The 20710-nt window shown below is 43.3% G+C and overlaps 1 protein-coding gene and 1 pseudogene across 2 annotated transcripts in view; both read left to right on the top strand.

Moving 5' to 3' along the window:
- The first annotated feature begins 2306 nt into the window (after positions 1-2306).
- APOO (apolipoprotein O) overlaps positions 2307-20710 on the top strand; it is a 57409-nt gene continuing 39005 nt past the window's right edge. The window contains exon 1 of the mRNA XM_082864317.1: positions 2307-2430. Within this exon, the coding sequence (XP_082720443.1) occupies positions 2422-2430 (9 nt within the window). The 5' untranslated portion in view covers positions 2307-2421. The remainder of the gene's footprint in view (positions 2431-20710) is intronic.
- On the top strand, positions 4978-19496 carry LOC309977980 (peptidyl-prolyl cis-trans isomerase A-like; annotated as a pseudogene). The gene is made up of 3 exons: positions 4978-5017; positions 18937-19004; positions 19072-19496. The product of its transcript is annotated as a peptidyl-prolyl cis-trans isomerase A-like (transcript).

Raw genomic sequence — 20710 nt, 5'->3', positions numbered from 1 at the left:
TACTCCAATTTGGAAGCGGCTGCCAAATTCTTAGTCACTGCTTAGTATCTTGTACTAAACCAGGTCCTCTTTATCTTTTCTTTTGGTGCCATGGACCCCTATGGACAAACTCCTTCTACGAACTATGTTTTTTAAGACACATAACATAAACTATATGGGATTACAAAAGACTCCAATTATATTGAAATCATTGTCAAAACATTTTCAAAAACAAAATTATAGAAATGTGTCTTCTTTATGCATTAAATAATACGAGAGTGCTAATAATCACTGTACTTGTGAAGTGGTAATGAGCAGAAACGATATTTCAAGAAATCTGCCGTCACTGTAACATGATATGAAAATACTGTGCTTTCTATGGATGACAAAGTCACAGGTGCTGCTGATACTACTGTGTTTTGTTACCTACACTATAATTGAAAGAAATGCTAAAGTTCAGTTAGACGTTAGTGAAAATAAAGTTGCAATTTTTCCCCAAGTTCATGTACCACCTAAATTAAGAATTCCTGCCTTAATTTATCACTTATAAGTCACACTTTTATATACATACGACATTTCATTACTGATGCAGAGCCTTCAGAGTCTCCTTAATATTTCTCCTTAGGGATGGGGATGTGGATGGCTTGGAATACACTATTCTCTCGAGAAAGAGAAAAGCATTCCTTAATATCCAGGAGCTGGGGCTTCCCTGGTGGCGCAGTGGTTAAGAATCCACCTGCCAGTGCAGGGGACACGGGTTCAAGCCCTGGTCCAGGAAGATCCCACATGGCACAGAGCAACTAAGCCCATGCACCACAACTACTGAGCCTACGCTCTAGAGCCCGCAAGCCACAACTACTGAGCCCGCGAGCCACAACTGCTGAAGCCCGTCTGCCTAGAGCCCGTGGTCCGCAAAAAGAGAAGCCACCACAATGAAAAGCCTGCACACCGCAATGAAGAGTAGCCCCTGCTCACCACAACTAGAGAAAAGCCCACGTGCAGCAATGAAGACCCAATGCAGCCATAAATAAATTAATAAATAAATCTATATTAAAATAAAAATATCCAGGACCTGGCCTGGCACTCACAGCTGGGCTTTAGTGTTAACCCTGGCTTCCTAACACCACCGAACCCAGAGCAAAGCCCTGCTTCCTTGAACCCGCGCCCAAATCACCCAACCAAAGCCCAAATCCTAGAATAAATCTTTCTAACACCCTCTTACTGAGATTCCCCACTGTTTCCCAAGGTGTGCGTTTTCCTAGCAGCAACAAGAAAAAAACCCAACTTGTTCAACTACAGATGTGTTCCTAGTGGTCTCTGGCTGGAGGGCAGTGACACAGCACCACAAAAATCCCCCAAATCTTCTGGATGCCCGCCTGGATAGGCTTACACTTGCTATAGGGTTAGAATATAAAGTACAGAATGAAATATAAAACACTACCCTATTATGAGCCACTGTAACAATTGTTTAGGTGAGATCACAGGCTTTAAAGGCCGACAACTTAGATTTGGATCCAGACTTCCCACTTTCCTTCTGTGTGGCCTTGCACATATTACTTGTCTGTGCCTCAGTTTCTTCATCTATTAGATGGGAAGTAATAATCGTGCCCACCTACTTGGGTTGTTGGAAAGAGAAGACGACTATGGACAAGTTTAGGTCAGAGCCTGGCATATAGTAAACGCTATTGGTGGTTGCTACTCTTGTTAATAAGATAATTATTGTCATTACTACTTATTTCTACTAGTATTAAGGGACAAACATTTGATTCCCAGTGAGGGACAGAAGCTTAAGCATTTTCAAGAGGAAAAAAAATGTCAGGTCTTTCGAGATTAAATGACGTGGCAAATTAGTTAAAATTTAAAATCTTAGAAATGTCCAGCCCAGAGTAAAACAACAACAACAACAAAATCCCCACAAAACTAAAAACCTTTTGTGAGGTAAATCCAGGCCCCAGAGGTCGGCGGCTGCGGCTGCTAGGCTTTCGAAGCCGCCCGAGGCCTGCCGAGCGCCCCCGCCCGGCGGCCTCAGCACACACGATTCTCAGCCCACACCACTGGGCGCCCAATCGCAACGGCGAAGGCCGATTCCCAGCGGGGCGCGGGGCCGGGACCTCCCTCCTTTCACCCCCGCGTGCCGCCCACACTGAGGTGGCGCTTTCCCGCCGCCTAGCAACCGCCGGCGCAGGGGTGGAGCCTCTGAGAGGCGGGGCTTGCGTTCGCTCGCCGCTCGAGGCGCGACGCGCTGCAGCTCAACGTCGCGGTTTCCAGCCGAGGCTTCCTAGCTAAGCCTTGGCCGGATCGAATTGGCTGTACGGTCGTCACCCGCACCGCGGCCCGTTTGCGTCGGAGGAATCGGGCCCTAGCCGGCCGCCGTAGCCACCTCTCTATAGTGGGCGGGGTCAAGGCCGGGTGACCCCCGCCGGAGACGCCGCTGCCAGAGACATGTTCAAGGTGAGAGAGTGGAGCCGGGTCACAGCTGTCACCGCCCCTTCCCGGCCTCCCGGGGCCCCCCCCCCACCCCGCGCGCTCTAGTGGGCCTCTCCGGGGACCAGGCCCGGCTCGCCCCGAGGTTTTTCCCGCCTCCGGGCCGGCTGCGTCCCGGCCCCGCAGTTCATTCAGCGGTCCGCTTGGAGCGAGGCGCTGCCGGACTGAGGCGTGAGACCCGGGGGTGGGTGGGTGGGGTCCTTTGGGTTGTGCTTTCGTGAATAAAACACTTAAAAAATTAAAGTACAAAGTATCCACCCTCCGTTTGGTGCCCTCTTGGGTTCGTGAGTAGGGTTAGGCCACCTCAGGGCACTGCGGGGTTCGGTTCTGGTTGCCTGACAAGGTCAGGTTTCAGAACCTGGTGTATGAATGGGGGAGGGTCACCTTCAGAGAAGCTGCTGCAGGAGGTCGGGGAGGCTGGCATGGGAATGGCTGGGTGAGAGGGAGAAGTTGGAACTTCTCTGCCATTTCCAGTGAACAGTATATAGTATGGATAGGTCAGCTCCCTTCTTTACATTTTATGAACTCGTGTCCTTTGAAAGAAATACACTTTTACAGGGAAGACTGTTTCGAAAATCTGTACACATGAATGTGTTATTCTCCTAGTTTTAAAAAAAGTAAATGATACTTTCTATCATGAAAAACAAATCACAGGCTACTAGAAAGGAGTCTACAAAATCGAGTCTTGAAGAAGCAGTGCACCCATAAAATATTGCTAATGAAATCTCAGAATTGCACTACTCATTTAAAAGTCTTATTGAGCTTCTGCAATGTGCTTTGGGTGCATTAGGACAAACAATAAAATCAGAACATGGATTTGGCCATCCAATCCTGGCATTGCCACTTTCTAGCTGTGTCACCTTGGACAAGTCACTTAATCTCTCTGAGCCTGTTTTCCCATTGGTGAAGTTGGGGAAATAACATCTACCTCTTAGGGTTGTTATAAGGAATAAGTTAGTATGTGTTAAGCACTCGGAAGAGGTCCTGGCACATAGAAGTGACATCCAATTATTTGCTTTGATTTTGTTTTCAGGCAGCTCACCGTTTAGTTAAGACAACAGATCCCGTAAGAAACTTGGTTCATTTGATAAATTTTTGTTGAACATCTATTATGTGCTAGGAGCTTGGCGCAGCTTTAAGGTTGGAACAGCAAAGGATATGCTGTGATCAGTTTATATGGTTATCAATGTACTGTGGTAGTAAAAAGAGCAGGAATCTGTCTTACCAGGGGTTTGTGGTTATTGGCCCTTCAGAGGGTCTGTGAATAGCATTCAGGAGGTCCCTGAACTCTGAGGGGAAAAATACTCTTTTTCACTAATCTTTCACTGCGGTTTAGCATTTCCTTCAGTTATGAATGTAGGTAACTGTTTGTTATCTATTTGCAGATAATGACCTTAAAACAACAATGATTTATTATTTCTCACCATCTATAGGTTGGCTGGGCAGTTCTGCTGGCATCTCCCAGTGGCTGAATTCAGCTGGTGCTAGACTATGAGGTGGACTTAATCCCATATCTGTGGGTCTAGGGCCCCTCAGTGTGGCCATCTTGGGCTTCCTAACATGGTTACTGGGTTCCAAGAAGGCTAGTCCTGATACTAAACACCTGCTTGCACCACATTTGTTGGTGTCATAATGAGTCATATGAGCAAGCCTAGAATCAATGTGGTGGGGGACTACACAGAGCATGGATGTGAGGACATGTGGTTGATTGGGAGCAATTCATTTAATAAGCTACTACAGCAACAAACTACAGTAGTATTAGCAGTACCTGTCACCAGTCGAAGTTGACAGGACCAGTGCATGTCACAGACATTTTCATGTCACATTACAGTTGTTGCAGATCTCCAAATATCATTTATGCTCATCACTACATCAAACTTACAGTAGTTATGACTCACTACTAGGTCTTTTTAGTATTAATGAGCTAATAAAGAAGCACATATTACTGTATCAGATTTTGGGTCTTAAAAACAATTATATTGCACTATAATTGACATTTATGCAATTAGAAGCATTATTTTGAGAAGGGGTCCATAGGGCTCACCAGACTGCCAAAGAGGTCTATGGCACAAAAAAGGCAAGGAACCCCTGGGGACTTCAGGGGAGACAAGTTTTGAGAGACAGGAGTTCCTCAGGTGGATGAGCTGGGGAACAGCAGCAGTGGTACTCCATTGAGGAAGTGCCAGTAGCTCAGCTGTGCTGTATCAAGGGAAAGCTAAAGGGAGCTGAAATTGTTGAAATATGTGCTTTGAGTAGAAAAACTCACGACAGACCTTGGTGGATACCAAAATGTAAGGAGGAGGAAGAGGAAGAGGGGAGGCCAGAGATTTTCGAGAAGCAACTTTTGATAAGTAGAAGTAGGAGCACAAGAGTGATGTTTAGAAAATTAAGGGAGGAAAGTTTCAAGGACAGGCTTTGTTAGGGTGCTTCCAGTTGGGGAAACCCAATTGCTTAAATAGTAAGGAAAATTATCTCACAAAGTCCAGAGGAAGGGTGGACTCTGGTGGGTCAACGATGTCCTCAAGGTCCCCATCTCTTTTCTTGGCTTTCCGAAGTAAGATTGGTTCCCCTTATGGTTGCAGGATGACGGCCAGTAACACATGCTTTCCCATCCACTAGAGCAAGAGAAAGAGAGAGGACAAAATTCCCAGACTTGGATTATACTCTTCAGTCTGATTGGACCAGCGCCCCTGACCCAATAGCCAGTGCCAGGGGAATGCCATGCCCTGATTGGCTTAGACTAAACAGGATCAGCTCAGAATGGGATCACTACATTAATCACCTGGGAGAGAAATGAATCCATGAACACAGTGGGGGCATGGAGACTAGATGTGCAACGACAATGTCTATTACAGAAAGATGAGTTAGATGGGTTTGGAGAAGTGTTCACTGTTTTGGGCAATTTGGTTGGAAGGCTTTCACAATGTTTATACATGTAGGTTTACTGATGGAAGTGAAAGCTAGATTAATATGGGTTGGTAGCTGAAATATGAGTAAATGGGATTTATAAGCTTGACTGTCAAGGGAAGGAGGGAGAATATAGTAACTAGAGGGACATGTTTGGTCAAGATTCTAGAGTTGTTTTGTGGTTGTTCCAGTATTCAAGATTTGGCAATGTTTATGGCCTCGGGAGGAATGTAGGGAGGGAACTTTTATAAAAGAGAATTCCTTAGCTTTGAAAAGGAGGAGAGATAGTCCCTTCCACCTGTGAGATGGAAGGGAGCGAAGGATGGCAGTAATTGTAGACTAGTGGTTCTCATCTGGATGGTATCACCTGCCTCGAGCGTGTTTTAGAAACTTGGTTGGTTCTTCACATCTTTAATTTAGTTGTGTTGAACATTCATATGCTGAAATATAACGCTTATAAGTCTCTCCTTTTTGTTCTCCATTGTGTTACCGTCAAATTAATATATGGGTCTCTTTTTTTTTTGGACTTATGTATGTAGGTGGGTGATGAATTTTACTTCAAGATAGCAAGAGTTACTTAGAAAATTATTTGTCATAAAATGGCGGTGTCAGGTCTAGTAGGTGAGGACCAGTGCTTCTGAAGCTTTCATGTACATGCGACTCTTGTTAAAATGCAGATTCTGATCCAGGAGGTCTGGGTGGGGGCCTCAGAGTCCTCATTTTCTAACAAGCTCCTGGGTGATGTAGATGCTGCTCGTCTCCTGTCATAGTAATATGAATAGTAAGAACTGAGGCAAACTGGTAGATGAATGGTTTCTTGTGTTTTCCAGGTGAGAGATTTTATGAGTGTGGTGGGATTTGGAAGAGGCATTGACCAAAGAACAAAAAAGATAAGTGAGAGGCTTTGAGGGCGCTGCTGAGAACTGCTACTGGCCGTCTTTCATGATCGCAGCCCGGGAGTGGGGCTGAGCACATGGTAGGGCTTGATCAGCTTGGGTCAACTAGGACTGGAGGGCAGAAGAGTTAATAGTATAGGTGTTGGTGGAAAAAGTACAGTTTGTGTGGCTAGTAATATGCATATACAATTAAAATATTTGTTTTAACCATTGTTTTGATTTAGCTGTCCATCTTCAAGTCAGTAGGGGGCACTGGTGGATCACAAAACACATTTGAAAAGCTGCCCAGTGTTTGCATTCTATTGCAGGAAGCAGCTTTTCCAGGTGCTGCTGCAAGAAGCTTGAATACTGACTACATACACCCAGTCTTCAGATTCATGTTACTAGATTTCATTTGTTGCACAAATGTTTATCACAGTTCATCTATGGGCTGGGCACTTTGCGGTACCTTGGCAGGTATAAATGAAAAGACCCATTTTTTACTTAGGAGAGAGTCCCCCAATTTGGCCACATATCAGAATTATTTGTGAGACAGTTTCCAAGGCCCTGACCATGGGTCGGATTTAGTTTTTAAGTGAGGTCCAGGAATCTCTAGTTTTGAGAAAGCCCCCCAGATGACTGTGAAACTTGGGTTTCAGGAGCTCACAATGTAATTAGTGGCACAGACAGGAACAGTTCATTCAGATGCAGTGGGATAAGTGCTCTGATGTAAAAGGGTTGGGGAAATGTAGAGCAGTAGGTCTGAACCTTGCCTGCATATTAGACCCACCTGGGTTGCTTTTATATGTCCCTGTGCCCAGACTGCACCCAGACCAGTGCTATCAGAATCTCTGGGGTTGAGATTTAGGCATCTAGTTTATAGGGCATATAGGGCATGTAGCCAACCTTGAGAACTACTGACTTAGAGGAACAAGCACCAGCAGGGGGCATCAGGAGACTTGATAGAGGAGAACATGCCTTTGAAGCTGAGCAGACATGGTTGAAAGGGCCTTCCAAGCAGAGCAGAAAAGCTCATGCAAGGACACAGAAGTGAGAGTTCAGTGCCAAGTTAAAACCGTGTTACCTAGGGTGAGACACTAAAGTGTCTCTGTAGCCACTCTGTAGCTGTGTCCTCATCTATAAAACAAGGATAAGACTAGTACCGGAAGCAGCCGCATAGCACAGGGAGATCACCGCCTGGAGGGGTGGGATAGGGAGGGTGGGAGGGAGGGAGATGCAAGAGGGAAGAGATATGGGAACATATGTATATGTATAACTGATTCACTTTGTTATAAAGCAGAAACTAACACACCATTGTAAAGCAATTATACTCCAATAAAGATGTAAAAAAAAAAAAGACTAGTACCAACCTTAAATTGTTGCGTGGATTAAATTAACTCAGACCCAAAGTTTAGCACAGTGTTTGGTACAAAGTAAGTTCTCTGTAAATGTGAGCTATTAATAACTTTTAGTTGGCGTCTTGTAGGAGGCTGCTACGGTAGTGTTATGGTGGTGCACAGTCTTGGGACTTTCCAAAAGTATTTTTTAGTGTCAAATCTTGGTAGTTCATTGGATGTGGCAGAGTTGGGAGAAGGAGAATTTAAGGATGCTGCCCAGGCTTTTGGCTTGGAAAGTTGAGTGGCTCTTAGAACTGTTGATTGAGGTGGGAAAGTGGAAGAAGGCTGAGTTCGGTTTGCGGGGAGGTGATAACTTGCTTTTGAATAGATTGGACTTGGAGAAGTATCTGTGGACATTAAGAGGTGGTAATCAGTTGACATGGAATCCAGGAGTGAGTAGTTTTCCTGAGAGAGATGTGGGCTGGAGATGGAGGAATCATCAGATGCTTCAAGGGCCAAAAGATGGCCTAGTGAAAGCTGGTTGGCATCACTTCCTTCCTGAAGGACGGAAATGTGAGCTTCGTTCAGAGCTCACTGCTCATAGGAGCCTGAGGTGACCGTATCCTTGGCTATAAGGCATTATTACCTATTGTGGCTCTTTGGTCTTGATGTAATGCCTTTATTGCCTATCTTTCTGAATTAAATTTTTTTTTTTTTTTTTTTGGCTGCATTGGGTCTTCCTTGGTGAGCACAGGCTTTCTCTAGTTGCGTTGAGTGGGGGCTGCTCTTTGTTGCGGTGCGCGGGCTTCTCATTGCAGTGGCTTGATGGCTTCTTGTGGCGGAGCACGGGCTCTAGGCGTGCAGGCTTCAGTAGTTGCAGCACACGGGCTCGGTAGTTGTGGCATGCAGGCCCTAGAGCGCACGGGCTTCAGTAGTTGCGGCCCACGGGCTCTAGAGCACGCGGACTTCAGTAGTTGTGGCACGCGGGCTCAGTAGTTGTGGCTTGTGGGCTTTAGAGTGTGGGCTTCAGTAGTTGTGGTGCACGGGCTTAGTTGCTCCATGACACGTGGGATCTTCCCAGACCAGGGCTCGAACCCATGTCCCCTGCATTGGTGGGCGGATTCTTAACCACCATGCCATCAGGGAAGTCCTGAAATTAATTTTCTTATCGTGAATAGTATGTTACTAGTACAAACTAAGGGGAGAATTACACTGATAACTGGAAAAGGAAAATCATCTGCAAATTGGAAAAGTAGTGTAAGTTTATTTTACTTGAATATTATTTTAAATGTCACATATTTTGAAAGATAATAAAGATTTTTTGCCCTTACAGTTAAAACATCTCCGAGGGAATTCTCCTTGAGGAATTATAGTTTGTATCAGTTAATTTTCCCCAGTAATGCTTAAGCGGAAATTTATGGTTAGTGCATACAGCATGAAACTTTATGTGGATATTTTCAGGGGAAAAAAAAACTCAGTCTAGAGGTATATTTTAGAATTTGGAAGCTATTTGTTTTTCACTTTTGCTGAGTTTTTCCTGATTTTTGCATGGCCTTATGCCAGTTTTATTAGAAAACTGGAACAGTGCCAGTTTCTTAATTTAGTGGGTTTTAAAACTTGTGTTCATTGTACACTAAAACTTGTAGAAGGAAGAATTTAGAGCAAGGGTTGTAGAGTTTTCATTATGCCGAGAGCCTATAACTTTGAATATTAAGCTATATTTTCATGATAATACCATTATAGACAGTAAGTTGTATTTTGAATGAATATTGTTTTAAAGGCACTTTAAATACAGTCACGCTTTGTCTTCCTACTTCTTTCTAAGTCTTTGAAGCAATGCAGCGTGTTTTGTTCAAAGCCCACACTGGCTCCAACTTAAGGACGTCTTTGTTTGCTTGGGTGAGGATGAGGAGCCCTCTGTGGGAGCTAGAGATAGGTTCACAAGTGCATGTTCATTGCTTTAGTTGGGAGCAATACCCAGTGGTTTCTTTTTTTCAGATGTTCCTATTCATTCCTTTGAACAGTCTTTTTAAATAGGATATATGAAAATAATAAAGGTTCATTTTTGTTTTTTCCCCCATTCCATAGACGTCAGTCCTTGTGAAATAACAGCCTGCTTTTCTTTGTGCTTGCTGAAATGAATCTCCTCTCCCATTAGAGGTGCTGCTTCGTGTGTCGTATTATGACATGGTTAAACTGGTGAGTGAGTAAGAACCAAGTGATACAGGGACTCCAACAAGTTTCCTAAATCGTTTGTTGATGACTTACCTCACTTGGCAAATATTGACTGAGCCTGTGTGTGGAGTCACATCTTTCGGGAGCACTGTTAAAAATTGCTGTGTTTAGTCCAAATATTGATTTCTCTTGTTTTTGTTCCTTATTTTCACAGAGATTTTCATTATGAATCCAGATTGTCATCAGCTGAATTGAGCCTTGCCCATGATTTTTTTTCCAAAAGAATGTTGTAGTTTCCTTTTCCTTAAAGAAGGAAAAGCCTGTGAATAACTGAGATGAGGTTGAAGGCAGTTTGTTGTCAGTGAGTTCGGCATTCTCTGTGCACACAGCGGTCTATTAGGAAACGAAACTTGGGTCTAGATAGACTTTACTTTGACGGAATACCTCTTCCTCTTAGAAAATGGAATTTTTTTTAGTTGTTTGAAAATGTAGAAGCATTTGAAAGGCAAATCTTGAAGTAAATGTTCCTCTGTGACTTTTTTTCCTGCCTATATTTCCTTAACTCATTAAAGATTGAATGGATCTTGGGATGCCATCCAAAAGAGAAAAGAAAGATATATATTTTTTGGAGTTTTAGGTAAGCACTGTTAAGTTTCTGTCTGAATGAGGAAGTTCAAAATAAATTTGCAACATGGTAAATTATGTGTCATCTGTGTTCCAAGACTGTGAAACCAGTACAGCCCAACCAGATGACTCAAAACCTGCCTGAACGAACAATTATCTCACTCTTTGGCTCTGACATTTCCTTCCTGTTTATCAGACAAGTTTATGATTTTTTTGCATGAATTTAACAAAATCCAATGATTATTTTTAAAGGTAAAACAATTGCAAATGAAACATACTTGCTTTGCTTTGTTGACCTAATTTTGGGTGAATTCTGCCCTCCAAAGATAAAATAGAAGCTGGTTTTCTCTTAAAAAAAAAAAGATAATGTTAATCTTGAAAACAGCCTTGGTTTTTTTTTTTCACTTATCTCTTTAGACCACAGTGTGTTTATAGTGGATGAGGAAGAACTAGGAAATATCAGTTACCACAGTACAGAATTACAGAATTGAAAGTTTATCATAAGATAGTTCTATGTTTGTCATAGTTGGAAGACAGTTTTTCTTTTTGTTGGTTAAAGTCTGAACTCTTAAAATATTGGCTTCATAATCCATTCACTATGAAACAGATTAAAATGATTGTGGTTTGTCTTGTTGTTGTTGAAGTGTAAGTGCTCCCAGATTTATACATCCAAATGAGTGCCTGTCAAAACAGTCGTTATTGAGAGGACAGATTTAATTATCTTGTCAATACATCTCTTCCAAACACACCATCACTGATCAATATATTTGTTCCAGAAATATCATCCCTGATCAAAACATTTTGTCCTTTTTCATTTGGAGTTATCATCATACTGTCTGACAGATTCTTTAGAATATCCTCAGGAGCCAGCTATTTTTGTTTCTTGCATGTTACAAAGCAAATTAATATTCATTGCAAAAACTTCAGGAAATTCAGTTAATACTGAAGAATCACCCTTAATCCTACCACCTGTAGATAACCATTGTTAACATCGTTTTCAGACTCATTTCTGGGCATACTTAAATAGACCTCCTCAGTTTAACATTTTCAAAAACCTCACAAATCCTCCCCCCTCTTTTTAAAACAATTTAATTTATTTCATTTTCTAATCTGCTTTTATTTCAAATATATTGAGACTGATTTTCTTACAGGCTTAAAATTTGATGTGAAGGCATTTAGAAGTGGAAGGTGTATGATCACATATTAAAAGTAAATTTCCTTTATTAATTTGTTGTATAAATAGTTACAGTGGGTTCTGGTATGATCCATCAAGGTTACTGCTTTGGAGAGAAAATACTTATGTTTGAGGAGGAGGAGGCATACTGTTTATTTTTTTTTTCTGGTTGCATTTTTTTTTAAGTTCCCTAGTTTTAAATTATGCTGATAAAACCCACATAACATAAAATTTACCGTCTTAACCATTTTTAAGTGTACAGTTCAGTTGTGTTACATATATTCACATTGTTGTGGAAAAGATATCCAGAACTTTTTCATGTTGCCAAACTGAAACTCTGTACCCATTAAACAAAAACTCCCATTTTCTCCTCCCCATTTTCTCCTCCCCCACAGCTTCTGGTAACCACCAGTCTGCTTTCTGTTTCTATGAATTTGACTACTTTAGACACTTCATATAGATGAAATCATACAGTATTTGTCTTTTGTGAGCTGACTTATTTCTCTTAACATAATATCCTCGAGGTTCTATATAATATTTCATTGTATGTATATACATTTTATTTATCCATGCATCTGTCCATGGACACTTGGGTGACTTTTCACCTTTTGGCTGTTGTGAATAATGCTGCTATGAACATGGGTGTGCAGATACATCCCTGAGACCCTGCTTTCAATTCTTTTGGATGTATACCCAAAAGGGGAGTTGCTGAATCATATGGTAATTCTATTTTTAATTTTTTACAGAACCTCCATATTGTTTTCCTTAGTGATTGCACCATTTTATAATCCCACCAACAGTGCACAAGGGTTCCAGTTTCTCTGTATCTTCTCCAACACTTGTTATTTTCTGTATTTTTGATAGTGGCCATCCTGAGGGGTATGAGGTAAGAAAATACCTATTTTAAAAATTGTGTAAGTAATGCTGAAATAACTTGTAAAAAGTCAAACAGTACAGTTATGATAATTATATGGTTCCCATCATCTGCTTCCCTCTAATTCTCTTCTCAGAGAAAGCCTCTGTCACCAGTTTGGTGTATGGCCCTACAGATTAGAAAGGATTGCTGTATAAAATGTAGGAACTGTACTGGGGGGAGGCATATTCTTTTGATCTTTGGAGATTATGGACTCATTTAGTTTCTCTTTATTAATTCAGTTTGTGACACATTACTAAGGACAGCAATGCAGGCTGATGTGGGCAAAATTGTTGATTGTTTTCATCATTTTGTTTTACCCTAAATTCTTTTACATAATTTATTTTTTGTTTTATGTTCTTTTTTTAGAAGAAGAATAATCTCAAAAGTATTGTCACTTTTCATAGACGTTTAACAATCCCTATCAGATTTTTACCTCTTAAACAACTGAAAAGAATCAGATTAAAAGCATTTTGTTTTTAAATGAAAAATGCTTTCAGATGGAAATTTTTGCAGAAAAGATTGATTGAAGATCAAAGAAGCAGTGTAACATTTAGGGAAAAAATACATAATTGTGTCTCATTTCCTGTAAATAGAGGAATATCTTATTTTATTTTTTCATAATTAAAAAAATTATTTTATTCATTTATTTTTGGCTGCATCGGGTCTTTGTTGCTGCGCACGGGCTTTCTCTAGTTGTGGTGAGTGGGGGCCACTCTTCGTTGTGGTGCGCGGGCTTCTCATTGCGGTGGCTTCTCTTGTTGCAGAGCACGGGCTCTAGGTGCTTGGGCTTCAGTAGTTGTAGCACGCGGGCCCAGTAGTTGTGGCTCGCGGGCTCTAGAGTGCAGGCTCAGTAGTTGTGGCACACGGACTTAGTTGCTCCACAGCATGTGTGATCTTCCCAGACCAGGGCTCGAACCCGTGTCCCCTGCATTGGCAGGTGGATTCTTAACCATTGTGCCACCAGGGAAGTCCCACCTCATCTGATCTTGATATTAAAAGGGAACTTGTGGATTGAGAATGTTGATATGTAGCAGTCATGGTTTATGGTTGTCTATATTTGCTCCATCTAGAGATTGTAGCTACTTATGAGTATAGCTGAAAAGATTGTAGTGTGTCAGAAATCATCCTCATGTTCCAGACCTTTGTTTCTTTTGTTACTGCTCTTTACAGAGGCTGTTCCTAGTGACGCTGAGTCTTTACATCAATCTGTTGGGTGACTTTGCTTAAAACAGAAAGGAAGGGGCTTCCCTGGTGGCGCAGTGGTTGAGAGTCTGCCTGCCAATGCAGGGGACGCAGGATCGTGACCCGGTCTGGGAAGATCCCACATGCCGCAGAGTGGCTGGGCCTGTGAGCCATGGCCGCTGAGCCTGTGTGTCCGGAGCCTGTGCTCCGCCACATGGGGAAAAAAAAAAAAAAAAAAGAAAGGGAGGAAGGCAGGCAGAAACACATAAACTTTGTTGATTCTGCTTCTGTCTACAGTTGTTTCCCAGAATTTCCAGTCGTGGTACATTATTCCTTTTTCTGTGTTACTCCTGTCCTTTTTCTGGTAATGCACTTATTACAAGTGGTGTAATTATTCGTTTATCCGCTTTATTAGATTGTGGAGGCAGCGACCACATCTTATTGTCTTTGAAGTCTATTTTCATTGTTTCGTTAAAGAGTTGCTTTGATGTCCTTTGTGTGGCTTGTAAGGCTATTAAATGAGGTAGGGAAACCCAGAGAAAAAGAGGTTTTTGGAGAAAGAGAATTCATTATGAGGTAGCAATTGAAAAACCTGGTGAAGATGTCCATGGGGAGTTAGACACACAAGCTTGAGCCTTAGGGAGTGGCCAGGCCTGGGAATACTGATTTGGGTATCAATAGCATAGGGTGGGAGTTGAAGAGTTAGATTTTTTTTTTCTTTTTTTTTGCGATAAGCGGCCCTCTTACTGTTGTGGCCTCTCCCGTTGTGGAGCACAGACTCCAGACACGCAGGCTCAGCGGCCATGGCTCACGGGCCCAGCCGCTCCGCGGCATGTGGGATCTTCCCGGACCGGGGCACAAACCCGTGTCCCCTGCATCGACAGGCGGACTCTCAACCATTGCACCACCAGGGAAGCCCGAAGGGTTAGATTTAAGTGAAATTGCTCTGGAGTGAGAAGAGGGTTGGTTAAGTACTACTCTGACTCGTCAGCCTTGAAGAGATGGGCAGACAGAGGAAGAGAAGGCCCAAAGAGAGATGGAAGGAGTGCCCTACAAAGCTTATAGAATGGAGCTAGAGTAGAAACTTGGAAACCAAAGGAAGAGAGACTTTGAAGATGGTGGAGTGGTCACCAGTTTCAGGGTACAACTGAGGTGCCAGATGCCCATTGGAGTTTAGTTACTGGGAGGCCATTGGTGGCTTTGGGAAGGCCACTTTTAGATATCTTGAGTAGTGAGGGGAGGAGGGAATAAAGCAGAGAAAGCAGGCAGAATCTATCTTTCTAACTTTGTGTTGACATATAACATACATACAGGAAGGTGCACAGATTACAAGGAATTTTTGCAAACTGACCATACTGGTATATCTTGCACTCGAGAAGCCTTCAGGGCCCTTCCAGTCACTCCCCAGCTTGCTAAGGATATCCATTATTCTGCCTGCCAACCAGTCTTCTTTTTTTAAAATAATTTTGTCAGTGGAGGGAGATAGAAGAATAGGGTGGTAGTTAGAAAGGGGATTAGGGGTGGAGGGTATTGTTTGTGTTTTGTTTAAGATGGGAAAGATTTTCTTGAATGTAAATAAATCCCATAACTTCTCTAGACTGGTTGACCAGTCACTGTGTCTTTTTATGTTTAGGACAGTTTTCATTTCATTCTTTCAAATGTTTTTAAAAGTAAGTACGATTGAGTGTTTATACAAACTTAAGTTGAATAACTGTTCCCCAAGCATCTGCTTTTAGAATAGTGGTTTTCTAAACTTGGCTGATTATGGGAATAGATTCTTGGGACTCTCTTAGGTTTACTGAGTCAGATACTCTGGGGGAAGGCAATGGAATCTGTGATTCTAAAAAACTCCCCAGGTGATTCTGAAACTTTTTAATGTTACACAGTCCTGGAAAGTGAAGCTTACGTTTTATCAAAAAGGAAACTGGTGTATGTATGTATACATTTTAAATTTATTTTACTGAATTATAGTTGATTTAAAATGTGTTAGGAAACTGGTATATATTTTTAGTGGAAGGTCTAATAAAATAATAGATCTGTAATTGTGGGGGAATAAAAGTGTACCCTTTTTTTGTTTATCTTTGGCTGTGTTGGGTTGTTGTTGCTGCACACGGGCTTTCTCTAGTTGTGGCGAGCGGGGGCTACTCTTCCTTGCAGTGCGCGGGCTTCTCATTGCAGTGGCTTCTCTTGTTGTGGAGCACAGGCTCTAGGCACGCGGGCTTCAGTATCTGTGACTCACGGGCTCTAGAGCGCAGGCTCAGTAGTTGTGGCACACGGGCTTAGTTGCTCCGTGGCATGTGGGATCTTCCCGGGCCAGGGCTTGAACCCGTGTCCCCTGCATTGGCAGGCGGATTCTTAACCACTGTGCCACCAGGGAAGCCCAAAAGCATACCCTTCTTAATAATGGGAGAGACTATATACTGGGTTTTCCATAAGGTTGATAGAGAAAGCAAATTGTCAGGGCTTTGAGCCCCACCATTCCTGAGCATCCTTGAATAATTCTGAGGGTGGCTTATTCAGTTTGAGAGTTTTGTTTGTCCTTGAAGCAGTTTTACTAGGACACAATCAGGAAGTGGTCCTGGAACTAGAGTTCTGAGCAGTACACTTCTTTTGCAAAACAAGGATAGTTTAGTCTTCTGGGTACCCATGATGATCTGAGTGTAACCTCACCCGATTCATATCTTAGTTAACTGTGTACAAGAATCTGCCCTTGCTGCTAGAGCTGAAGGCTAAACTCAATCTTATGCCTCAGTCTTAAAAAACATTTTTTTTTTAAAAGTTGTAACCTGGGGCTTCCCTGATGGCGCAGTGGTTGAGAGTCCGCCTGCCGATGCAGGGGACACGGGTTTGTGCCCCGGTCCGGGAAGATCCCACATGCCGCGGAGCGGCTGGGCCCGTGAGCCATGGCCACTGAGCCTGCACGTCCAGAGCCTGTGCTCCACAACGGGAGAGGCCACAGCAGTGAGAGGCCCGCGTACCGCAAATAAATAAATAAATAATTGTAACCTGAGTTTTTTTTGAGTAAACTCATAAGCTTCCTAGAAACTCTGTAAGGGTAGGGACTATGTCTGCTTAAGTGTTGTGTCCTGTTTAGCATGGTACCTGATGTGGAATAGGTATGTAATAAATATTTGTTTTTGAAATAAAATTCTAGTTGACTGCTTCCAATTGTTATATCATACATAGCCCTGCTTTCCTAGCCAGATTTGTTTTGTTCTCATCAGTCCTTGATGAGCTCCAGTGGAGAGAGTAAGAAGCAAAAGCCTTTTAGACAGTGGTGACGTACTCCTTTACAACACTTCTTGTTAGGGCCCCATCCAACCAACTGCCAGTCCTGGTGCTCAGTTTCCGTTGACAGTTAAGCGCTCTGAGGACTCAACAAAAGTTGAGAGCAAAGAGAGTCCAAAGGTCTAAGATGGAGAATGTACCTTGATAGGCAGAGTATATAAGATATCTTGCTGGGAAATATAATCAGACAGAAAGAAAGAGTGTTTTAACCACATGAGCCAGGGGACTCGGTGACACTCCCTCTGAGGTTTGCAAAGCTCAGGGTCACCAACTCACCTGTTTCCCCTATGACTGTGGGTCTCTTACAGCTATATTTAAAACCTCAAACAAGCCAATACGTTGGGTCCTTAATTTAAGACCCTCACCTAGCTGAATTCCAGGAGGGACATCTAGTGACTGAAGGGCACACTCCAGAGGATAGGCTGGATGTAAAGCAATGCAGCCTTTGGATCTAGTTAGTCTGTAGCTGTAGCTTAGCACTCATTGAACGTACAGCTCTTAACAGAGTGGGCTTGACTTTGATCTAGCAAGCCAAACTCATCTAATCCATAGTAGAGAATGTTTAATCAGCTCTTGGAAGGTGCATGCGTACCCAGCTTCTGAGCCAAGCCATCTGCCCTGGGTGGAGAGAGAGCCTGGCAAACAAGGATTCTCAAGGACTGTCACTTGGGACAGTGAGTGCTCAGGCCATGGGTACACACAGTCTAGAGGTTCCACCCCTCATCAGAAGAGGTCCAGGGGAGATCTCACTTCCCAGGAGGTATTTTCATTCTGGTTGTACCATAATGGGTCAGGACCCCTCATGGAGAGAGAAAGCCTTTGTGTTCGTGTCTCACAAGGCAACCCAACAGGAGTACCCATGGGAGAAAAGGTGATAAAGCTAGAGCTTTAGTGATTATGACCCAGTTGGTTAAATCTTTCTTCAGGAGATCTAACTTCCAGATTCATGTTCTTTTTCTTCCTTGGGTAGACAAAAGGTTGAAGAAGAAGATTCTTTGCCCCCTTTATTGCCATCACACTTTCCTGGGGTGATCTCTGCCCATTTTAACAGACTTTCCTTCTTAAATTCTGATACTGAATGGGTTAGCCTGTATAATCAATATGAGCTGTAACAAATTATGATAGCCACCCAGCAGGGACTCGGCATTGAGAAATCCCCGTTTGTGATAACATCTGGTCAAGGCAGAATGGGGTAGTCTCTCACTATGAGGAGCCCTCTTTGATGCCAAAAAAGAAAGTGAACCACCCAAGATGCTGGGTAGTGCATCAGTGTCAGGCTTGTCTGCCTGTGGATCTTTTACCCAGGCTCTTCCTGTGAGTTTCCATTGCACAGGTCAGTACCACCTAGATCCTTACCATGGTCAGGTGTATGGCTGACTCCTTCCTAAGAATGACCCTTGACCTGCAGTTCCCACCCATATTTTGGCATAAACTTAACATGGTTTAGGTGTGTGTGGATTTTTTTTGACATGTAATTTACATACAGTGAGATGCACAGATTGTACGTTGTACAGATCGTGCAACAATTTGAGTTTTGACAAGTGTATACACCTTCTGTAACTCACACCCAATGAAGATATAGATCATTTCTGTCACTGCAGAAAGTTCCCTTGTGCCCCCTTCTTAGTAAGTCTACCCCATGCAAACTTCACCTCCCAGGCATCGACTATTCTGATTTCTATCACTGTGTATTAAGTTTAAGGCCACAGATCTTAAAATCTAGATGGTGGCTGATTTGCAGACGCCGTAACCCCAGAACCTCCCACGCAGCCCAACCATGGTCGGCCCTACCGTGTTCTTTTTTTTTTTTTGCGGTACATGGGCCTCTCACTGCTGTGGCCTCTCCCGTTGCGGAGCACAGGCTCTGGACACGCAGGCTCAGCGGCCATGGCTCACGGGCCCAGCCGTTCCACGGCACGTGGAATCTTCCCGGACCGGGGCACAAACCCGTGTCCCCTGCATCGGCAGGCGGACTCTCAACCACTGCGCCACCAGGGAAACCCCCTACCGTGTTCTTTGACATTGCCATCGATTGTGAGCCCTTGGGCTGTGTCTCCTTCGAGGTAAGGGGCCTGGAAACCAAGAAGTGACTGCTCATCCAATCCATAAAGCTATGTTAACAGATTGGAGCTGTTTGCAGACAAAGTTCAAAGACAGCAGAAAACTTTCATGCTCTGAGCACTGGGGAGAAAGGCTTTGGTTATAAAGGTTCCTGCTTTCACAGAATAATTCCGGGATTTCTGTGCCAGGGTGGTGACTTCACATGCCATAATGGCACTGGTGGCAAGTCCATCTATGGGGAGTAATTTGCTGATGAGAATTTCCTCCTGAAGCATACGGGTCCTGGCATCTTGTCCATGGCAAATGCTGGCCCCAACACAAACGGTTCCCAGTTTTTCATCTGCACTGCCAAGACTGAGTGGTTGGATGGCAAGCATGTGGTCTTTGGCAAGGTGGAAGAGGGCATGAATATTGTGGAAGCCGTGGAGCGCTTTGGGTTCAGGAATGGCAAGACTAGCAAGAAGATCACCACTGCTGACTGTGGACAAATCTAACAATAAATTTGACTTGTGTTTTATCTTAAAAAAAATCTAGATGGTGAGAGATATCAGAAAATAATAATTATTCATGTAAATTGGTGCTTCTCAAGGCGGGAGGATGACCCCCAGGAGACTTTTGACAATGTCTAGACACATTTTTGACTTATGGCTGGGAGTGGTTGGCAGTGGCATCTAGTGGGTAGAGGCCAGGGATGCTGCTAAGCCTCCTACAGTGCACAGGACAGCCTCCCAACAAAGGATGATCCAGCTCAAAATGTCAACAGTGCTGAGATTGATAAACCCTGAAGCATACCTCTGCAGAGAGAATTGTGGCCCTGGGGAGTGTTAATCTCTGGATCTCCCAAGTCTCTGGGGGTGAGGTTTGTTTTATGTTTGGTTTTTGTTTGCTTTGTTTGTTGAGGGCTTGCAGGAAACGGAAAGGGCAACTGCAAGAGGGACCTTTCTTGAGTGCTACCACCCTTGTGGCCACAGTTCTTGCTGTGGAATGGGAGTGACTAACAGGAGAAGAGGGAGATGAAGAAAACAACTTGGGCAATAAAAGGGCAGTCTTAGCATAATATTAAAACTAGAAAAATGGACAAGAGGGAAAAATAAAGTAGAAATTAATGACACCTAAAGTACAAGCAGCAAAATAAAAAACAGGTGAGACTACATCAAACTGAAAAACCTCTGCACAGCAAAAGAAACCATCAACAAAGCGAAAAGACAACCTACAGAACAGGAAAAATATATTTGCACACCATATATCTGATAAGGGGTTAATATCTAAAGTATATAAAGAACACATACAACTCAATAGCAAAAAACAAACAAAAAATAACCCAATTGAAAAATGGGCAAAGGACCTGAGTAGACATTTCTCCAAATAAGATATACAAAAGGCCAGAAGGTACATGAAAAGATGCTCAACATCACAAGTCTTTTGGAAAATGCAAATTAAAACCACCATGGGGCTTCCCTGGTGGCGCAGTGGTTGAGAATCTGCCTGCTAATGCAGGGGACATGGGTTCGAGCCCTGGTCTGGGAGGATCCCACATGGCGCGGAGCAACTGGGCCCGTGAGCAACAACTACTGAGCCTGCGCGTCTGGAGCCTGTGCTCTGCAACAAGAGAGGCCACCATAGTGAGAGAGACCTGCGCACTGCGATAAAGAGTGGCCCCCGCTTGCCACAACTAGAGAAAGCCCTCTCACAGAAACAAAGATGCAAC

Source organism: Leucopleurus acutus (genome assembly GCF_964270905.1).
Source record: "Leucopleurus acutus genome assembly, chromosome: X".
Taxonomy (NCBI): domain Eukaryota; kingdom Metazoa; phylum Chordata; class Mammalia; order Artiodactyla; family Delphinidae; genus Leucopleurus; species Leucopleurus acutus.
The sequence above is the reverse complement of the archived record's forward strand: the minus strand, read 5'-3'. Positions and strand labels throughout refer to the sequence as shown.